The sequence below is a fragment of the Botryllus schlosseri genome, chromosome 1, assembly GCF_051294905.1.
Source record: "Botryllus schlosseri isolate E-star chromosome 1, Bs_hap1, whole genome shotgun sequence".
Taxonomy (NCBI): Eukaryota; Metazoa; Chordata; class Ascidiacea; order Stolidobranchia; family Styelidae; genus Botryllus; species Botryllus schlosseri.
Genome location: NC_137236.1, coordinates 9242415 through 9258685, shown reverse-complemented (window position 1 = coordinate 9258685; position 16271 = coordinate 9242415). Strand labels below are relative to the sequence as shown.

General features: G+C 40.0%; 1 protein-coding gene across 1 annotated transcript; it reads right to left on the bottom strand.

The window, feature by feature from the left end:
- Positions 1 to 2029: 2029 nt before the first annotated feature.
- LOC145440725 (monocarboxylate transporter 13-like) lies at positions 2030 to 15753 on the bottom strand. Its single transcript, XM_080318466.1, has 7 exons — positions 14795 to 15753; positions 10963 to 11103; positions 7802 to 8027; positions 5985 to 6168; positions 4560 to 4711; positions 3766 to 4007; positions 2030 to 3698 (listed from the first exon to the last, which is right to left on the bottom strand). The coding sequence occupies exons 1-7, from the start codon at positions 15000 to 15002 to the stop codon at positions 3562 to 3564; spliced, it is 1290 nt and encodes a 429-aa protein (XP_080174592.1). The 5' UTR covers positions 15003 to 15753; the 3' UTR covers positions 2030 to 3561.
- Between the last annotated feature and the right edge of the window lie 518 nt (positions 15754 to 16271).

The following is a 16271-nucleotide window of genomic DNA, read 5'->3' as shown; positions in this document are numbered from 1 at the left end:
CCGTAAATTAGTTATCAATACCCAGGGCCGTAACAGCACTTCACCAGCCCCCCCAAAAAAAAAACGTTTCTCTTGGCCCCCTGGCCCCCCATAGGGTGATAAACAGAACTTCGAAGCCCCCAGACCCCCTCAGGCTAGATGGCTGTTTACCGGTATTTATCATCTAAATCGGGTGTCCGTTTTAGGCAGCTTATTCTCTCTACTAATCGCGCGAAGCGCGAAAAATTTCTATAATTCATGATTGAATCGGTCAATATAATCGGGAATTGCATATATATTAATATCAATTTTTATCCTCTCTTTGCTCACGTAATCAGATTGACCGGTTGAGCCGAGTGAGTTGTGTTTGAAAAAGTAGGACCACTCAATAATAATTAAACATCTTCGGGCGTATACCCGCTGGCAGGAACGAAACAGCACTTCGTCAGGCCCCCCAAACACTTAGGTCTTGAGCTCCCACAGGGTGATAAACTGACCCCCCATACCGTTGTTCGCTTCTGCCACGAAATCAGGATCCCCGTTTAGTGAGTCAGCGTGGAGCGTGGAACGCGAAAATTTTCGATAATTCAATATAAAATAGGTCAATAAGATCGGGAATTGCATATATATTGCTATCAATTACTCGTCCTCTCTGCTCACGTAATCAGATTTACCGGTAGAGCTGAGTGAGGTGTCTTGGAAACTGTAGGGCCCGTAAATAATAACTAAACATATTCGGACGTGCGAACCCGTTGGTACGAGTCGTACGACTTCGTTACATGATGTTATTTGTTATTTCGTGATCTTCAGTCTGCTATATCAAGAAATATAGAATCGCCCAAACATACTAAACTAAAAGATGCACACGATTTCAAATTGGTAGTTCTTCACTGGCATATCAGTCTTCCCTGCGGGATGGTAGCCTATTTGTCTCGTGACGTTCAGATTGCCAAGACAGGAGCATTCGGCGCCAGTCACTTAGGCGCCTATGGTCAATTATGTGTATTTTTTATATAGGCTACATAACGAAGTCTTTGGTCAGCGTAATGGCAGTCTTTTTCGGCCAAGGTTTTCTCGCTGCCGATCGTTCTGGCACACTACTTGGAGTAATATGTTACATGGCCTAAAACGTTACTTGTCTTCGTGCGTCGTGGCGCGGTAATGGCCAACGCCGATATGCCCACTTCTATAAATCTTGCGTATTTTATCTTGGTCGAAGAGTATCCAATAATTAAGGTACTTGGAGTCTTGAAATCGCGCGCAAGCCAAAAATATTTGAAAAAGTTGCGTAACATTTCATAAAATACTCTATAATTTATGCTAATTCACTAAATAATTTTGAGCCCCCTTCGAGCTTGCTCCCCCCAATTGGGGGGCTTGGGGTGCGGAAGTTACGGTCCTGTCAATATCTATATCTATAGGTACTGCCCGTTCAACTGGAAAGTTAGGGCACATTCCATTGAAACAGCAGTGACGTAATCTTAGCCAAGCAAGAGTATTTTTTAAATATATTTTTTTTTCATAAATCGATTTCTCAATATTTTTCTGGGGGCCGCATGCGGCCCAGCGCGGTTGGGAATTACTGACCCAGATTATCGCATTCTAGAACCTTATAGCAGTTGGGCTACGGATGGTGGCGACCAATTTTACATATTTCCCCCACATACGGGACTACTGGCCCATTGTCATAACCTCTACCAAATCAACTATAAGTTGCAAATCGTTGGTAATGGATTATAATATGACAACTGATGAAGGATTTGATTGATGGTAATCCTCAGGGAAATGTGCTTATATGCCAGTCCAACTAGTTCGCTGTCCGAGCTGCACTTTGCCAATGACGCAGCACCTAACAATGACTGCGTACATGTTGATAACGTTACCTTTGCACACTATCGACTGATGATGATATCTATATTATATATATACAAAACGAAACAATCTTTCGATAACCTTTCTGAATAAAATCTCATGGATATAGAACAGTTCATGCTATCTGTTGTTCCAAGTGGGAGCTCAGCAAACTAAGCAACAAAATTCCCTAACAAAATGATAGCACATAATAGATATATTTTGATCCAATAGAACATAAAATAAACATGAAATCTGAATTTGGCAGAGGCGGTCAAAGTAAACGGCGCTGGTATTCGAGTATAAATACAAGTAACGCCATAAATTTATCACTCAATTCCAAGTGCACGTAGCGATTCTAAAGAATTTAGGATTACCATACGTCCTTCCTTAGGAGCATTCGTTCTCCATTTTGAAGAAATGTCCTCCCATCGCCCAAATGTCCTGATTTTTGACAATTTATCGCGCTTTTTAGCTTAGAATTCCCAAAAACACCACGAAAGACGTTAAAGTTAGGCCCAAAGGATATAGACGACTGGTTACGAGGGAGTTGAAGCTGCAAAATGACATTTTTCCTTTGAATCAACACTGGCAATATAAAATGAAAGCGGATTCGGAAGTCAAATCGGAAATAGGACCTTTTTCAGTCAATACCTGAGAAGTTTCGTAAAAAACAGAGTAATTAGGACTTTAGGAGTCAAGTCGAAGTGAGAATGTCATTTTTTATTCAAGACAGCAAGTATTTCAAATTCAGCTGTTTTTAGTTTCCGTGAACAAACTTTTATTACTTGATCAGAGTGTTCTTCTTTCCCAATTACCGAATATGGTAACCCTAGAAATTGCTACAACTAGCCTACTTGAAGTTAAAATAGTAAAAGAAGGCCTCTAGTACTCAAAAGTAGATTAAGCCAAGTGACTACATATTTTTCGCAGTTGATCGGAGATAGGTATTTTCGGGCTTGCAGAAAATCACTTGTGACACCTCAGCTGGGTGTAATTTTCGAAAAAGGTCCAGTTAAAACAATTTTATTAAGACAAGCTGCGCAAACATACTCCCGAACAAGATTCCATTTAACAAAATCGAATGTATCAAAAAGTAGATATCGTGCAAGCACACAAAACCTACTGGATGACAACACAAAATTGAAAGTAACCGACTTCGTTATATACAACTTCTGAAATTTCGTAACAACAAATTGATGTATTCACAACTAAATTCTGTCGCGCTTTGAATATCATAGAAACATTCACAAAGCCGTCTCCTCATAAGGCTGATCACATAGGGCCATATGCGGTCCAAGATCTCTAGTTTCCACCTAGGCACTTTCCATCCGTGCAGTGAGCTCCCCGCTTCAAACGCGCACAGTCGTAGCGAAGACAGTGTATATTTCCGCCCGTTTACAAACCTTGATATGCGAGTGTTAATATACATTCATGACACTCGAAACCAGAACCTCAGACTTATACCGCGGTGTAAATCGAGTACCAGAATCTCAGACTTATACCGCGGCATAAATCGAGTATTACATTTTGATGTAGATCATTCATGCACGCAGGAACGTAGTAAGGTATGCACGTGTCACGTAGAATTTATTTATGATCGCGATATCATTCTGAGTTAAGTTCTGTTTTCGAGTACCACTCATGTCAGCCCTTCGGGAGTGAATTGACACTGTATTCGTCAAAAGAGTACAATGCTACATTTGGTTGAAGGCGAGATTTACATTGCTCCTATTCCGGTGACTTTGAGTTGGCGTTTCTTCTTTGTATAATGTAGATGATACAAACGCATACCGACGTAATCATCATAAATACTCCACAGACATAATACGCGATGCGAACTTCCCCGGTCAAATCAATAATTATACCTGTAATCACGCATAACATCAGGGGTAGAGAATTTTGTAAAATATTGGCATCGCGGCCCCGACTTACCCAGTAAATAAGTAACGGGCAGTGTGAGTATCGTGCTGAGAAATCCTTCGTAGCTTAACGCATGGGTCATTTTATCAACGCCGAAAACTTCGGTATACAACACAACGTATAAGCTTCCAAACGGCGCGTAGGTCATTCCCAAAATGAAGGTCACCGCGCATTGTATCGCGTAATCACGAGAAAGTGTTATGGCATAAGTTGCCACCGTGCCAAATGCGGTCGTACAGCCCAAAAGAAGAGCCCTGCAATGCGATTACCAAGTTGTAGGCCAATAGATTGTAAATGCTATATGTATTATGTAAATACTGCATAACAGTATGTGCATCTATTGGTCAAAGCGTTTCCTACCCAAAACAGGAATCTATGGATAACCAAATATAATTTGTGGCTTAATCATGAGTGACTAACTTCAATGTGCGGGTACATAACCTTTTGATCTCGCGCTAGCTGTAGTTCAAACTTATAGCGGTTGATAACGAGGGCAATCGGCATTAGGATATTTTAAGTAAAATTCTGGAGAGTCAGTAACATTTTTGACGATGCCAGGTTTATTTTGTTTCGAGATAAATCATCTTTCTTACTGTCACCGTGACGCAGGGAGTTCCGATTACAGAAAGTTGCAACTCATGGGAATGCGATCATATGTTAAGATAACTGTATAAATTCTGCTTTCCAACAAAGAAAATTTGCAGTGTAAAACATTCCAAGTTTCGATTGTGAACACAAGTTCGCATATCGAACGCGAACGACGTGAGGCACGACGTTCGCACCAAGCGTCTGATAGTTTAACCAACCTGTTCACGCCCTTGCAATCACCAGTCGCTCCAGCGAATATTCTTCCAACTAGGTCTCCAGATGCATGAAAAGTGAGTAAAATTGCCGAGGCCGTGCGATCCAGTCCCAATGATTCCATTCCTAGGGGAATGATTAGGAAGGTACAACCCACCTGCAAATAGAAAGTATTGTTTCTGCAAAGCTGCAAATTTAGAAACAGCACAGCTTTTATCTCATCGGAGTATCTGATACTTGAATGAAAATCGTGTATTGGCATTACCGGTTACTGGCAATGACCTTTCGTAACAGAACAGGCTTGAAACAAGTGGCGTGCGTAATAGAACCGGATGGCCAAAGAGTTTATTCGTACCACCAGATGTGGAACTGTTTTCGCGTACCATCCCAAGAAGGAGCAAAAATAAAAAAAACTACACGCGATGAGGAGGCATGACGCCCAGGAATTTATCGACGTAAAATTGATGTATTTTACTAGATTTAACGCGCTGGAATGGTTTAAAAGCTTTGCCATGATATACGGTGGACATCTAGTCATTACGCCTATTTTCCGCCCACATTGTTACAATATTGTCTAAAACAGTGTTTCTCAGCCGTCGGTACGTAGCAAGTTTGCTGGTGATACATATGAATATTAAAGCTCAATTAAAAAATGCAAGAAGTAGGAGGCGTGTCCATTACAGTAATAAGAGAAACATACCATCAAGTTTTAAATATACTTAGATGTGTGGAACGAATTTTTTTATTGTGTCGCAATACAGAGCTCAGGCTCTAGTTTTAGCGTACATCACAATGTTGTAAGCGTTATACGGAATTGTTTGAAATTGACCTACGATTCGTCTCGGACAAGTTATATGGGGCAGCTACGGAGACTTTTAAACAAACTTCGTAATATTCGGACAGTGCTATTAAGCGACATTGATAGTAGGCCTATAATACAGGCCGCAGCAAATAGCGTTTACATTTCTTTCAAAGGATACCGAACAATCTCAATCATAGTATTGAGGTCGTTTTCACAGGACTTCCCGAGCATGCAGGAACTTCATCTGAACCACATGTAAATATCTAGTATCACAATGCATCATTACCAGTATTTCAAGAATTACAATAAAGTTTCATGCATTTAGGTGAATTTTGGTTTTTGGCGGTTCAACGGTCCGCAACATTTGTTATGGAGTTTTGTCGGTCCGCGAGTTCAAAAAGGTTGAGAACCACGGGTCTAGAATCTCGGGAAATGGTATTATGACTAACTGTATTTGGACTCGGACTATAAGAGTTTGAGGCGATTCGATTATTGATTGCAATTGATAAGTAGGCAAAATGTAGCTTATTGTTACCAAAGGTTTATTGCTAACAAAGTTAGAATTAGTTTATTTGGATCCGAATAGACTCATCTCCGAAATAAGCTTTTGCCTAAACCGCTTCCTTACCATAGCTGCCCAAAAGGTCATGCTGGAAACGTACGCGAGAATGTATATTGGTTGTGAAAATAATGTGTAGTCGAATACTGCTCTGATTCGGTTTGATAAAGGTGTCTTATCTGAAGTACGTGACTTTGTCACGATCATGGCATCAGTCACATTGTTTTCTGCCGCTTCTGTTACAGTTACTGGTCTGAAAAAGAGAAAGTTATATTTACTTTGGTTGTGTGACGGGTATTTCGACCAGTCAGATGTTACACGGCGGCATGGATCTGACGATTCTCTGTGACCAAGTCGTCAATATATTAAGGTATTGCTAACTATCTATTTATATATAATATTCACATATATACGAAATTGACTTGACTCGAAGTTTAATCTCTACTAGGGATCGAATCATCCTGGTTCTCGATTTGGTAGCGAACTAGTATTAAGTGCGGTACTATAATAAATGATACTCGATACATTACTCGACTCAGGATCGAATCGAATTGCCTGTTCCTGGTCGATACCTTACTTGGAAGCTATATGTAGCTGACTCTTCTGTTATAACTGGGGCGATTTTTTTTTACCTAAAAAACGGAAGATTTTGACATAAAAAAATCAAAATTTTGACATTTTTTGACCTAAAATAAACTTAATATTGACCAAATTTGACCTAACGTATGCAAATTAGGAGTTTTCCCACATAATGTTAGAATTGTACTACTTATCTTCATTTATGGTTGGAACTAAAGGTCCTTACAAAGTAATTTGGCCTGAAAATAAAACTTTTTTGCCCCAAAAACTGACATGAAAAAACTGTATTTTAACAAAATCTGGCCCGGTGAAGAATTCCAGTAGCTACAATATGTATTATGGTAGAAATATTTAAAATCAATAGTTCAACGAAAGATACTTTTCTATACATTCTCGGGTAGAAAGTGACTATTCTTACTAAGTAGTTTGCCAAGAATGGAGAAAGTACGTTCAACATCAGCAGTTGTTGGCTGACTGACAACATTGAAGTTGTGCGTACATCTGCTCGTGACAAACCGTGTTGCTTCATTCTGGCAACGGTGTCAACAATACATCACAATTTTTCATCCTGCGCTTCTGGATATAAGAACCATGCAATGCCCACGCAGTCTTGCTTCAGTTGGGATATTACAGTACGTTGAGCATAACACCATGTCAAGCTATTTGTTTCAGTTTTTTGTTTATGGTTCACAATGAGCAGACAATGAGCCGTCGACAACGCTAGGCCTATAAAGTAGGCTACAAGATGTGAAATGTCAAATGATAAGTTGACCGACAGTGCAAAATCTACGATACAAACGAAATGCAGGTTGCATAAATGTTTAACCTTTGTAAACAATTTTGACATTATTTGATCTAACGCAGTGGTTCCCAACCTTTTTTTACCCATCGCTTCCTTTTCAAGGTCAACACCGATAATCGCCCCCCAAATTTTGTGTACCGAAAATTGGGCATACAAACTGTAATCACAGGCGGGTTGACTAAAAAAAAAAGGTCAAATTTTCGGCTCGATGTCTAATATGACACACTTTTGTAACTAAATTTCCGTGGGTTGACTAAAAAAAAAAGGTCAGCCGTTTTGACGCGTCATCGCCCCCCTATCGCCCCCTTCGCTATTTTCGCCCCCCGTCGCCCCCTTTGTCCATTTTCGCTCCCTGTCGCCCCCTTCGTCATATTCGCCCCCCTAGACCGCCAAATCGCCCACGTTGGGAACTACTGATCTAACGTAACAATTTTGACCTAATTTTGACTTTGTCTAAAATGTAAAAAAAAAATCGCTCTAGGTATAACCTATGTATTTCCTTCACCGATACAATGCCACTCCCACGCAAGCATTCAGCGTCATAGCTGAGGTAATGAGCATCGCACCGCGCCATCCATATTCGCTAATGAGCGATGACAGAGCAGGAGCGGCCACGAGGACTCCAATTGAAACTCCGGCTGTGATCAATCCAGCTGCTTTCGAGCGATGTTTCACGTAATAAACCGATATGGTGAGGTAGATCACATTGATTGATATCCCGGAGAAAAATCCTGCCGAGCGATAAGTTGCATGTTGATTTGAGGTAGGGTAAGTGTTTCGTTTTTACAGCTATGTCGGTATCCTTTGACTCTGTTCGTATATGACTTTAATAATTACTACCAATCATTGCTGCCTCTTGTGGACTTCTTTAATATTTACATACTGTGTTCAGTGATAAGCGATCGGGACGGCCCTTCTATATAAATCAGTAATCACATAGCACTCTCTTGTGTTATAGATTCTGTTGCTGACTTACAACTATATTCGTATCGGTCGTTCGCCGTAAATATGTTTACACTTTTACAATGGCATAGTATACAACACTTCACGGATATCAACATAAAGTAGTTACTGATTGTACTTAAGTACATGTATGAAGAAGAAAGGCCATACAACACTAATTGGCACGTATAGAATGCAGTGTTGGATGACTCGAGTCACCTTTTTCGTATGACTTGACTTGACTCGAGTCACTTTGCTGAAATGACTTGACTTGACTTGACTCGGCGTATCAGAAATGTGGATTGACTCGTGACTCGGAGAAAAATTCACGAGTCAATTTCGAGTCATCAAGCAATCGATGTCGATAAAATTCACTTTATCTTGTATATGTTCAGATTGTACGCGAAACGCTAGTGGCTAGTCTAACCCGTGACCAATCATTCAATGATCGTGATCGAGCGTTTTGTTGTGCCTCCATTGTTCTCTCACAAATATATTGATCGCAAACGAAGTGATCGAAGCTTACAACTAACGCTGTCGTAAACTAGTACCCAGTAAAGTAATTTAACAGCAAAGGCCTATTTCTGTTCTCTGTTCTTAACTTAACCAAACCTTGTTGTATTGAAATGGAATTCCAACATAGTTTATACAGTCCTATACCATTGGCGCAGGCTGGAATTGTATCATATCAATTTGTAAATGGGTAATGTATTGCATCTTATCAATTCGTTTCTTTATTCTCTATTTTGGCTGGTAACTATAATCCGATGACATGCAATTACGTACGTATATTTTAGCATTTCTACGTATATGTGAGCGATAAAGCGCCATCTTGCGTTTATATTTAACTCTATATTCGTTCATTGGTCCAGAATCACTGACCACTAATACCTCATACGTCGAAAAGTCAACTTGACTTGAATTATGACTTGACTCGTGACTTGACTTGACTTGACTCGACTTGACTCGAGTCACTTCCAAAAATCGATTGACTTGACTTGACTCGAGTCAAAATGTGCAATGACTCGAAATGACTCGTGACTCGAAGGTAGTGACTTGATCCCAACACTGATAGAATGTGCATCCCTGGCATTTGAGCATGCGGCACAATTAGTGTTGCATTTAAAACAAACGGTGTTTTAAAACACTTTGTTTAAAACATGTTTCAAACAGTGTTTTAAACAAGGGCCTTTTTCAAAAAACTAAATTGTTTTTTTAAGTTGTAAATTTATGTCATAAATGTGTAAATACTTTCAAAAAAACACGTTGTATGAGCCTACGGACAATTACCACCCAATATAGCCGACGTATATCGATATGGGATACTTGGAACCCTAGAAATAGTCAATTCAACAGCAATAAAAGTACCGATATTTCGTCAAAGGAGCTATATTTACCCTATATCTTCAATTGTCAATGTCAATCCATTATAACGTCACAACTGAATATTCGTGACGTCATGACCCAAAAACAAAACAATAAAAATACATGTTTAAACAAGGGCTTTGCTTTAAACATGTTTGTTTCAAATTGATTTTCGTTTTGAATGCAACCCTAGGCAAAATGATAAGCGGTCAAGGATAGATTGCGGTTGGATGGAATAGGGAACATGCCACACTGTGATTTTATAACCCAGAAACTAACACATATCCAATCCGAATCCAAACGTAAACTTTAAACCACATGGTCAAGTGTCGCATCCTCACATAAGTAGGTAAAGTATAGAGGTGAAGAACGGAAAGTCTATCTTAACAATGTAAAATCCTCAAGTAATTGAGTTGAATTAGTAGATTTAAGCGAGAAATTATAGAAGTTCATCCGTTATTGAGGATTGATCTATGGATTGATTCAAATCAGTCTCACTCGAATATATACATATCATTGCTTTACTGTATTATATTTTATCATATTCTTTATTCACAGTAAAACTGGTAAATACACACATAATCTGGGGAGCAACCTGCCCCCAAAGGAAAATGGCGAAATTAGAGTAAATTTTGAAAATTTCAGTAAAACAGTCAAATTGGTATTCCTATGCAATACATGGAGAAGTCACATTACAGAATTGCAGTAGATGAAGAATTGGCAAGGATTACCGAGCAGAGGGGGAGATTATTGAAAATGAAGAATCGAAATTACAGTAATTATGCTGTGATTCACAAGTGTAATTTTAGTCCAGTGGTACATTCAAGGCCTTATGAAGAATATGCACAGTGCCCAACAACGTGATTTTTTGGATCATGTCGAATCATTATTATTATCATATATAATCCAGTGTGATTGGTTTGAATTACCCAGGAACGTACAGTATACAATACACTAAATGGCAATAAGCACCGCCCCTAATTAAAATAATAATATTACCGATAATACCATTCGAGCAATGCCCCCTCTAAGCTGCGTGCATGCGCAATTGCGCAGTGCTGACCAGGTCGCTGCGCACAGAAAATCTAAGCTGCACACCTTATTTTTTAGTCGTTGCGCGCTGTTGTCCAAGGGACCGCGCAGTGAGTTGGTGAGTGTGCGCAAACTCGTGACGAATTAGACGGAAACATTGCATTCGAATGTATGTTTGCGAAAATATGCCTCTTAAATCGAACAGATAATAATACAAAACCGAACAATCATCTCATGCCATGTGGAAATGATAGACCACCCAAACTGTTTGACGTTCATCGGACAACCAATGTTAACTCTGACTCTATACAGAATTTTTGCACTTACCGGATACTGCTCCACAGAACACTACGTACATGGTAATACTGGTGCTCAGCGACGCAGCAAATAGCGAAAGACTGAAGAGGAAAGTGGACACCATTCCCAATTTTCTTAGGCCGAACCATTTTACGAGAACAAGAAACAATGCTGTTCAAAGATACTCAGAATTAGGGTTGTATTAAAATCTGTAGATCTATACATAGGCTATTTTGTAGGGTGTTTGAAAGAAAATAGTTTTACTTTCATCGAGTTTGTCATCTAAAAATTATATAAAGATTTTCGAGAAACCAATGTAATCGCAGAGTGACGTCGAGTTACACTAGAAATAGCTGGCATATATTTAATGGTTGACTCGACATCTTCCTTTTATTTCGCGAGTTGTATCATCCAAGTTATATATCAGTTAATAGAGGCCTGCATGATATAGATCTGAGGCGGCATTACAAAACAATGTAGTAGATTTGAATTTCCGCGACCAGTAACGAGACCTTTGGAATGCGATTACTGCTTAGTGTCAAAATTGGTATTTTCAAAAATTTTCGGCCAGCTCACGCAAAGGCGCTTTGTACTCACGTCAACTCTCGTAACTCCAGACGCAACACAACGTTTCGCAACCAACGCGCTAGTTTGTGATTTCGCCAAGTCGGCAATCTCAGTTAAAGATGACATCAATTGCGGGCTTATATCTAGTGCGGTCAGCAACGATTTGTTATTTAGCTGCGATAATCTTTCCCAAAAAGGGAAATCGAAATACCCAAATTCAGTGACTCTCATTCGACCCACTGATGGGTCGCGAAGCTATTTCAGGTGGGCCGCGAAGACGTTTTAAATCAGCGGTTCTCAACCGGGGGTCCGCGAAGCATTTTTAGGGGGTCCGCAAAGCCTCTAAATTTACCAAATAGTTCATGACCTCTTTTTTAAGTAGGAAAATCACAAGGCAATTTCGCTTCATCACTAGTAGAACTCACATAAACAGAATGACCGTCTGAGATGAAATATCCTACTATGCATACTCATTTTAGTTGCTAAATTGCCAATAGCCTACTGATACAAATATTTGGCTGTATGGAGTGTTTTGTTGAGGATTATGTAAAAATATAAAGTTGCAGTAGTCAATCACGGTGACGTCAAAATGATTACAAAAGTCCATGTCTGCTGTGATATACTTAACCATTTTCCATGTTACCTCCAATATGAGCAGCTAGATGAGAATAACAAGGCTTGACGTTATATATTAAAAAAAGAAATTAGATTGTCAATTTTAGTGACATATTAGTTGCGATCACACTAAAATGTGTCGTCGGAAGAGTTACGCGTTATTATTACATTCGCCACCACCTCTCTTTATGAAAACGGATTTCCAACACTCGTTTATATGAAATCGAAGGCGCAGATTTTCAAGACACGACCACGTATTTCAAAACATTCAGCTTCAGAATTCGCTTTGAATTAAGAAAAGTCTTACCAATTTCTACATGAATAATATAAGCTATGATGTTATTCTCAAGAATGGTCAGTGGTCACTTCGTTGTTGTTTACTTTTATCCTACAGTTGTTATTTGCACAAGACAGATGACGATTGCACGATAATTAAGCTAAATTTGAATTAAAACTTCGGGGGGTCCGCGGGGGTCCACGACGGTCCAAAAGGGGTCCGCGAAGACAAAAAGGTTGAGAACCACTGTTTTAAATGTTACACTTTCGTATTCAATTTTCCAAATATTCCGAACAATTTACATTCTCCAGCTTAGTAGAGTAAATGCGCAATCTCCTCCAAATCAAATTGTTTCGCGCCCATAAGCGCCACAAGCCACGTTGCCGTTCTCACAATAATTCGTGAGCCAGATTTTCATCACAGTCATATTGATGGGAGCGTGAAATCCGACAGTGCGTTATTGTGTATGCGTGAGATTGAAATTCATTCTTTTCTTCAAAGTGTTTGCGAACGTTAATCGGGAAATGTAGCAATAGCCCGATTTGGCGTTATAATCTGAAAACAATTGCCGCACAGCAAACTCCTCATAATCCCTTTGTGTTGGACGTAATAGACGAATTACTGATTGGTTACGCGGTTCCTCGTCTGTTGTTGTTGTTTCTGGTATTCGTGGTATCATCCTCACCATCTCATCCGTGGAAGCGGTTTCTTATCAAAGCCTAGAAGTGGGTCGGGTTACAATTCGGCAAATACGACAGGAAAATGATGCAAATTGACCTGGAGTAAATGACCATAGTAGTCGAAAAGCACAATGAATACTACAAACAGCAACAACATCTACATCAATTCCTCATTCGATTAGACGGCATTTGCACAGTAGGGTTCCGGTAGCGTACAACCGATAGAGCTCGACAGCATGGTGATTATGCATATGTTGCAAGTGGCATTGAGAGTCCGTGCTGTACTATCATGTGGATGCAAAGTGAGTGACGCATCATATGTTTTCCACATACTACATAAAGAAATTGAGCTACTGTATAAAGGTCGCGCCAAGCAAGTGCGACAGTGAAGAAATCGCGCTATACATTTCGCAACTGGTTAAGAAATGCCGCTCAGCCGCGACAGCTGAAGCGGGAAGGTCGTATGCAAATTTTATTTAATTGCAGTTCCATTACCGCGGCTTTCTGAACAAATTGCGGCGCCAAAATGTTTTCGATCCATGCTTCAATTTGAGACCACATAATTTTTAAAGCGCATAGTGCCCCTTTAACGTTCTTCTGAAATCTGAAATCGCGTTGCGTGCCGCAAAATATGACCTCCCGGACCGCATGCGGTGACCACATGTTGGTTTGGTGACCCCTGATATGAATGATGTATTTCATACCTTAATCATCCCCGGTCAAGTCAATGGTGATTTGAAACACGAAATTCGCGACTGAATCGGCTATATACTGCCATGTATCATTGATTAAAGACAGTAAACGTCGAGCATTTGCTACTCAGCTCTTCCTGTCGTGTAATTGTTATTTTTATTGTTTATGTTGTGAAAAGCGAACATCGAGCGGTTGTTTTTTGCGGTGTTTTTCGACTACTATGGTCATTTACACCAGGTCAACGCTCTTCATTTTCATTCCGTAGCTGGCGACTGCATGGCCTACTTCTAGGCTTTCATAAGACACTGCTTACATGGATGAGGTGGCGAGGAGGAGCCTAGATGAACCTACGAGAATGAGGTAGGGATTCTGGAGTCAACCATGTCGGACTCAAACCCGAAGCCCATTTCTGCTGCAGCTGTGGATTGTACCACGTCGCTATATCGCCACCCGCCACCACCGAGCGATCGCGCCCTACACCAGCTGAATCTCTTCAAACCGGCGCGATTACAGTTGATTGTATTTTCATTGATTTACTTACCGATATATAGTGTGTGTTACCTATGGTGTACGTTGCGCTGTGCTTCGTAATTAGGTTTGTGTTCGACTGCTCTGTACGACGGTTACACATCTTGGACGACTTGCCGAAGTGAAACATTTAGCAGACTATTGCGGACTGAGATGGCAATGTATTCAAACTGTCACGTTGTGAGGTGTTGGAGTTATTTCTCGTCGTGACGTTGCAATATTCGTTTGCCAATCTCTAATATTTTGGGGGAATTTTTGTTAATAAAATGCCACAACGTAAGTACAATCACTAGTATTTATTTAATTGTATTAGTGCCTTTAAAGCCTTTTATGTCGTACAGTCCTCAATTCAGATTCTAATTTAGCTTAAGGTGGCGACAACTAAAATATTTGCCTTATTGCTTTGAACATTAGTTTCATGTTATACACAGCCATACCCAGAACACTGAAGCGGTACTGAAATCTATCGCGATTCAGTTATACCAGCGAAATGTTTACGTACCTCCGAATGACATCGTTCCCGTGAATAATCCTGTCACCAGGGACACTTCTGCGTATTTTACATCAAATTCAGACATCACTGCCGGGTAAAACACCCCGAGGCAGCGATACATCCCTAAGGAACTGAACGACGCCAATATGTTGCCACAGCAAATCACCAACGACCACGTACTGTCCGGCAACACATGTATAGAGTGAGTATCCGTCATGATCTCGAGTTATCAACGCTGCTATGTTCTGTATCATAGATGTCCATTAACTACATTCGAAATCGGTTACCTATAAAATGGTAGTCAAACTATAAAACTATTCCAGTCAATATTAGTGGCAGGCTGTGGTAATTCATAAATGCCAACAAAAATGATTGGCAATTTCTAATCGATATCACAAGTCCGAAGTGTGCTAGATTTAATGAACTAATTGGCAAGAATATGGCAACGGTCAACATAGTAACTCACTGATAGGAATCAAATAATTCTAGAATTACATCACGTTACAGCAATCTTGTTTATCTCATTTCATTGATGCCACTTTAGGTTTTATGGGGCGTTAAGTTCGAAAATCTAATTATTTGTTAATAATCATTTCTGTTTTGGATTAAAAAACTTGAATCAATTTTGCACTGGAATGTTATCACACCAAAATAATTATTGCCCGACTTGACCTTTTCAACATATCCGTGTAAGCAAGAGACGAGACGACAAGGTGGGTGCCAGATCCCCGACATTAAGGGGGTTTAAACGCTTGTAAAAGGAGCTAGCATCTCTGAGCGTCATTATTAGTCCATTTACTCCTTCACATTACTGCTCATGAAATATTCCAGAGTGCATTAAAACATTTCTAATGTCACCTATATGTATCACTTTCATTGGTTATGGACTGATGATTTAGAATGGAATCGATGTGTCTTATTCCCACTCGACAGTTAGCAAGATAGTAACGTGCCATTATAGAATATTAACATGGAATGGCAACGACCGATTTTGCAGCTTCCTTCCGCTTCGCTGAGGCTGGAGTGGAGATTGTTTTGCGTTATCGACTGTAGGATATCTGGCAATCCAAAAATTATCTTCCTGAGCGCAGAATTTACTGAATCTGGTCTTGATCGAAAGCTACTGTCGCACCGAAACCGAAAATTATAAATTAAAATATGATCAGGCGCTGATCCGCCAAGAATCAGCCCTCCAAGTCTGAAATATCGGCATTGTTCGAATAATCGGAGAGTCGCAACGGGTCATTGTTGTGCCCATTGTGTCGCAGTCATCCGATTGTTCTGAACCATGCACATTTCAGATGTTGAGGGTGATTTTTCGTCGAAGACTGGAGCGTGACTATATTTTTCTTCATATTTTTGGAATCAGTGCGACAATAGCTTTCGATCAAGACCAGATTCAGTAATTTCTGCGCTCTGGAATATAACTTTTGGATTGCCAGAAATCCTACAGTCGCTTACGCAAAACAATCCTCCACTCCAGCCT

Bases quoted from the DNA above. Each gene is read 5' to 3' on its own strand.
- LOC145440725 (XM_080318466.1), bottom strand. From the start codon at position 15,002: ATGACGGATACTCACTCTATACATGTGTTGCCGGACAGTACGTGGTCG. The intron at 6,169-7,801 runs GTGAAGGAAATA...TCTCTTTTTCAG, and splicing joins GTGGGAGTGGCATTGTATCG to ACCAGTAACTGTAACAGAAG. The intron at 4,712-5,984 runs GTAAGGAAGCGG...TTCTATTTGCAG, and splicing joins TGACCTTTTGGGCAGCTATG to GTGGGTTGTACCTTCCTAAT.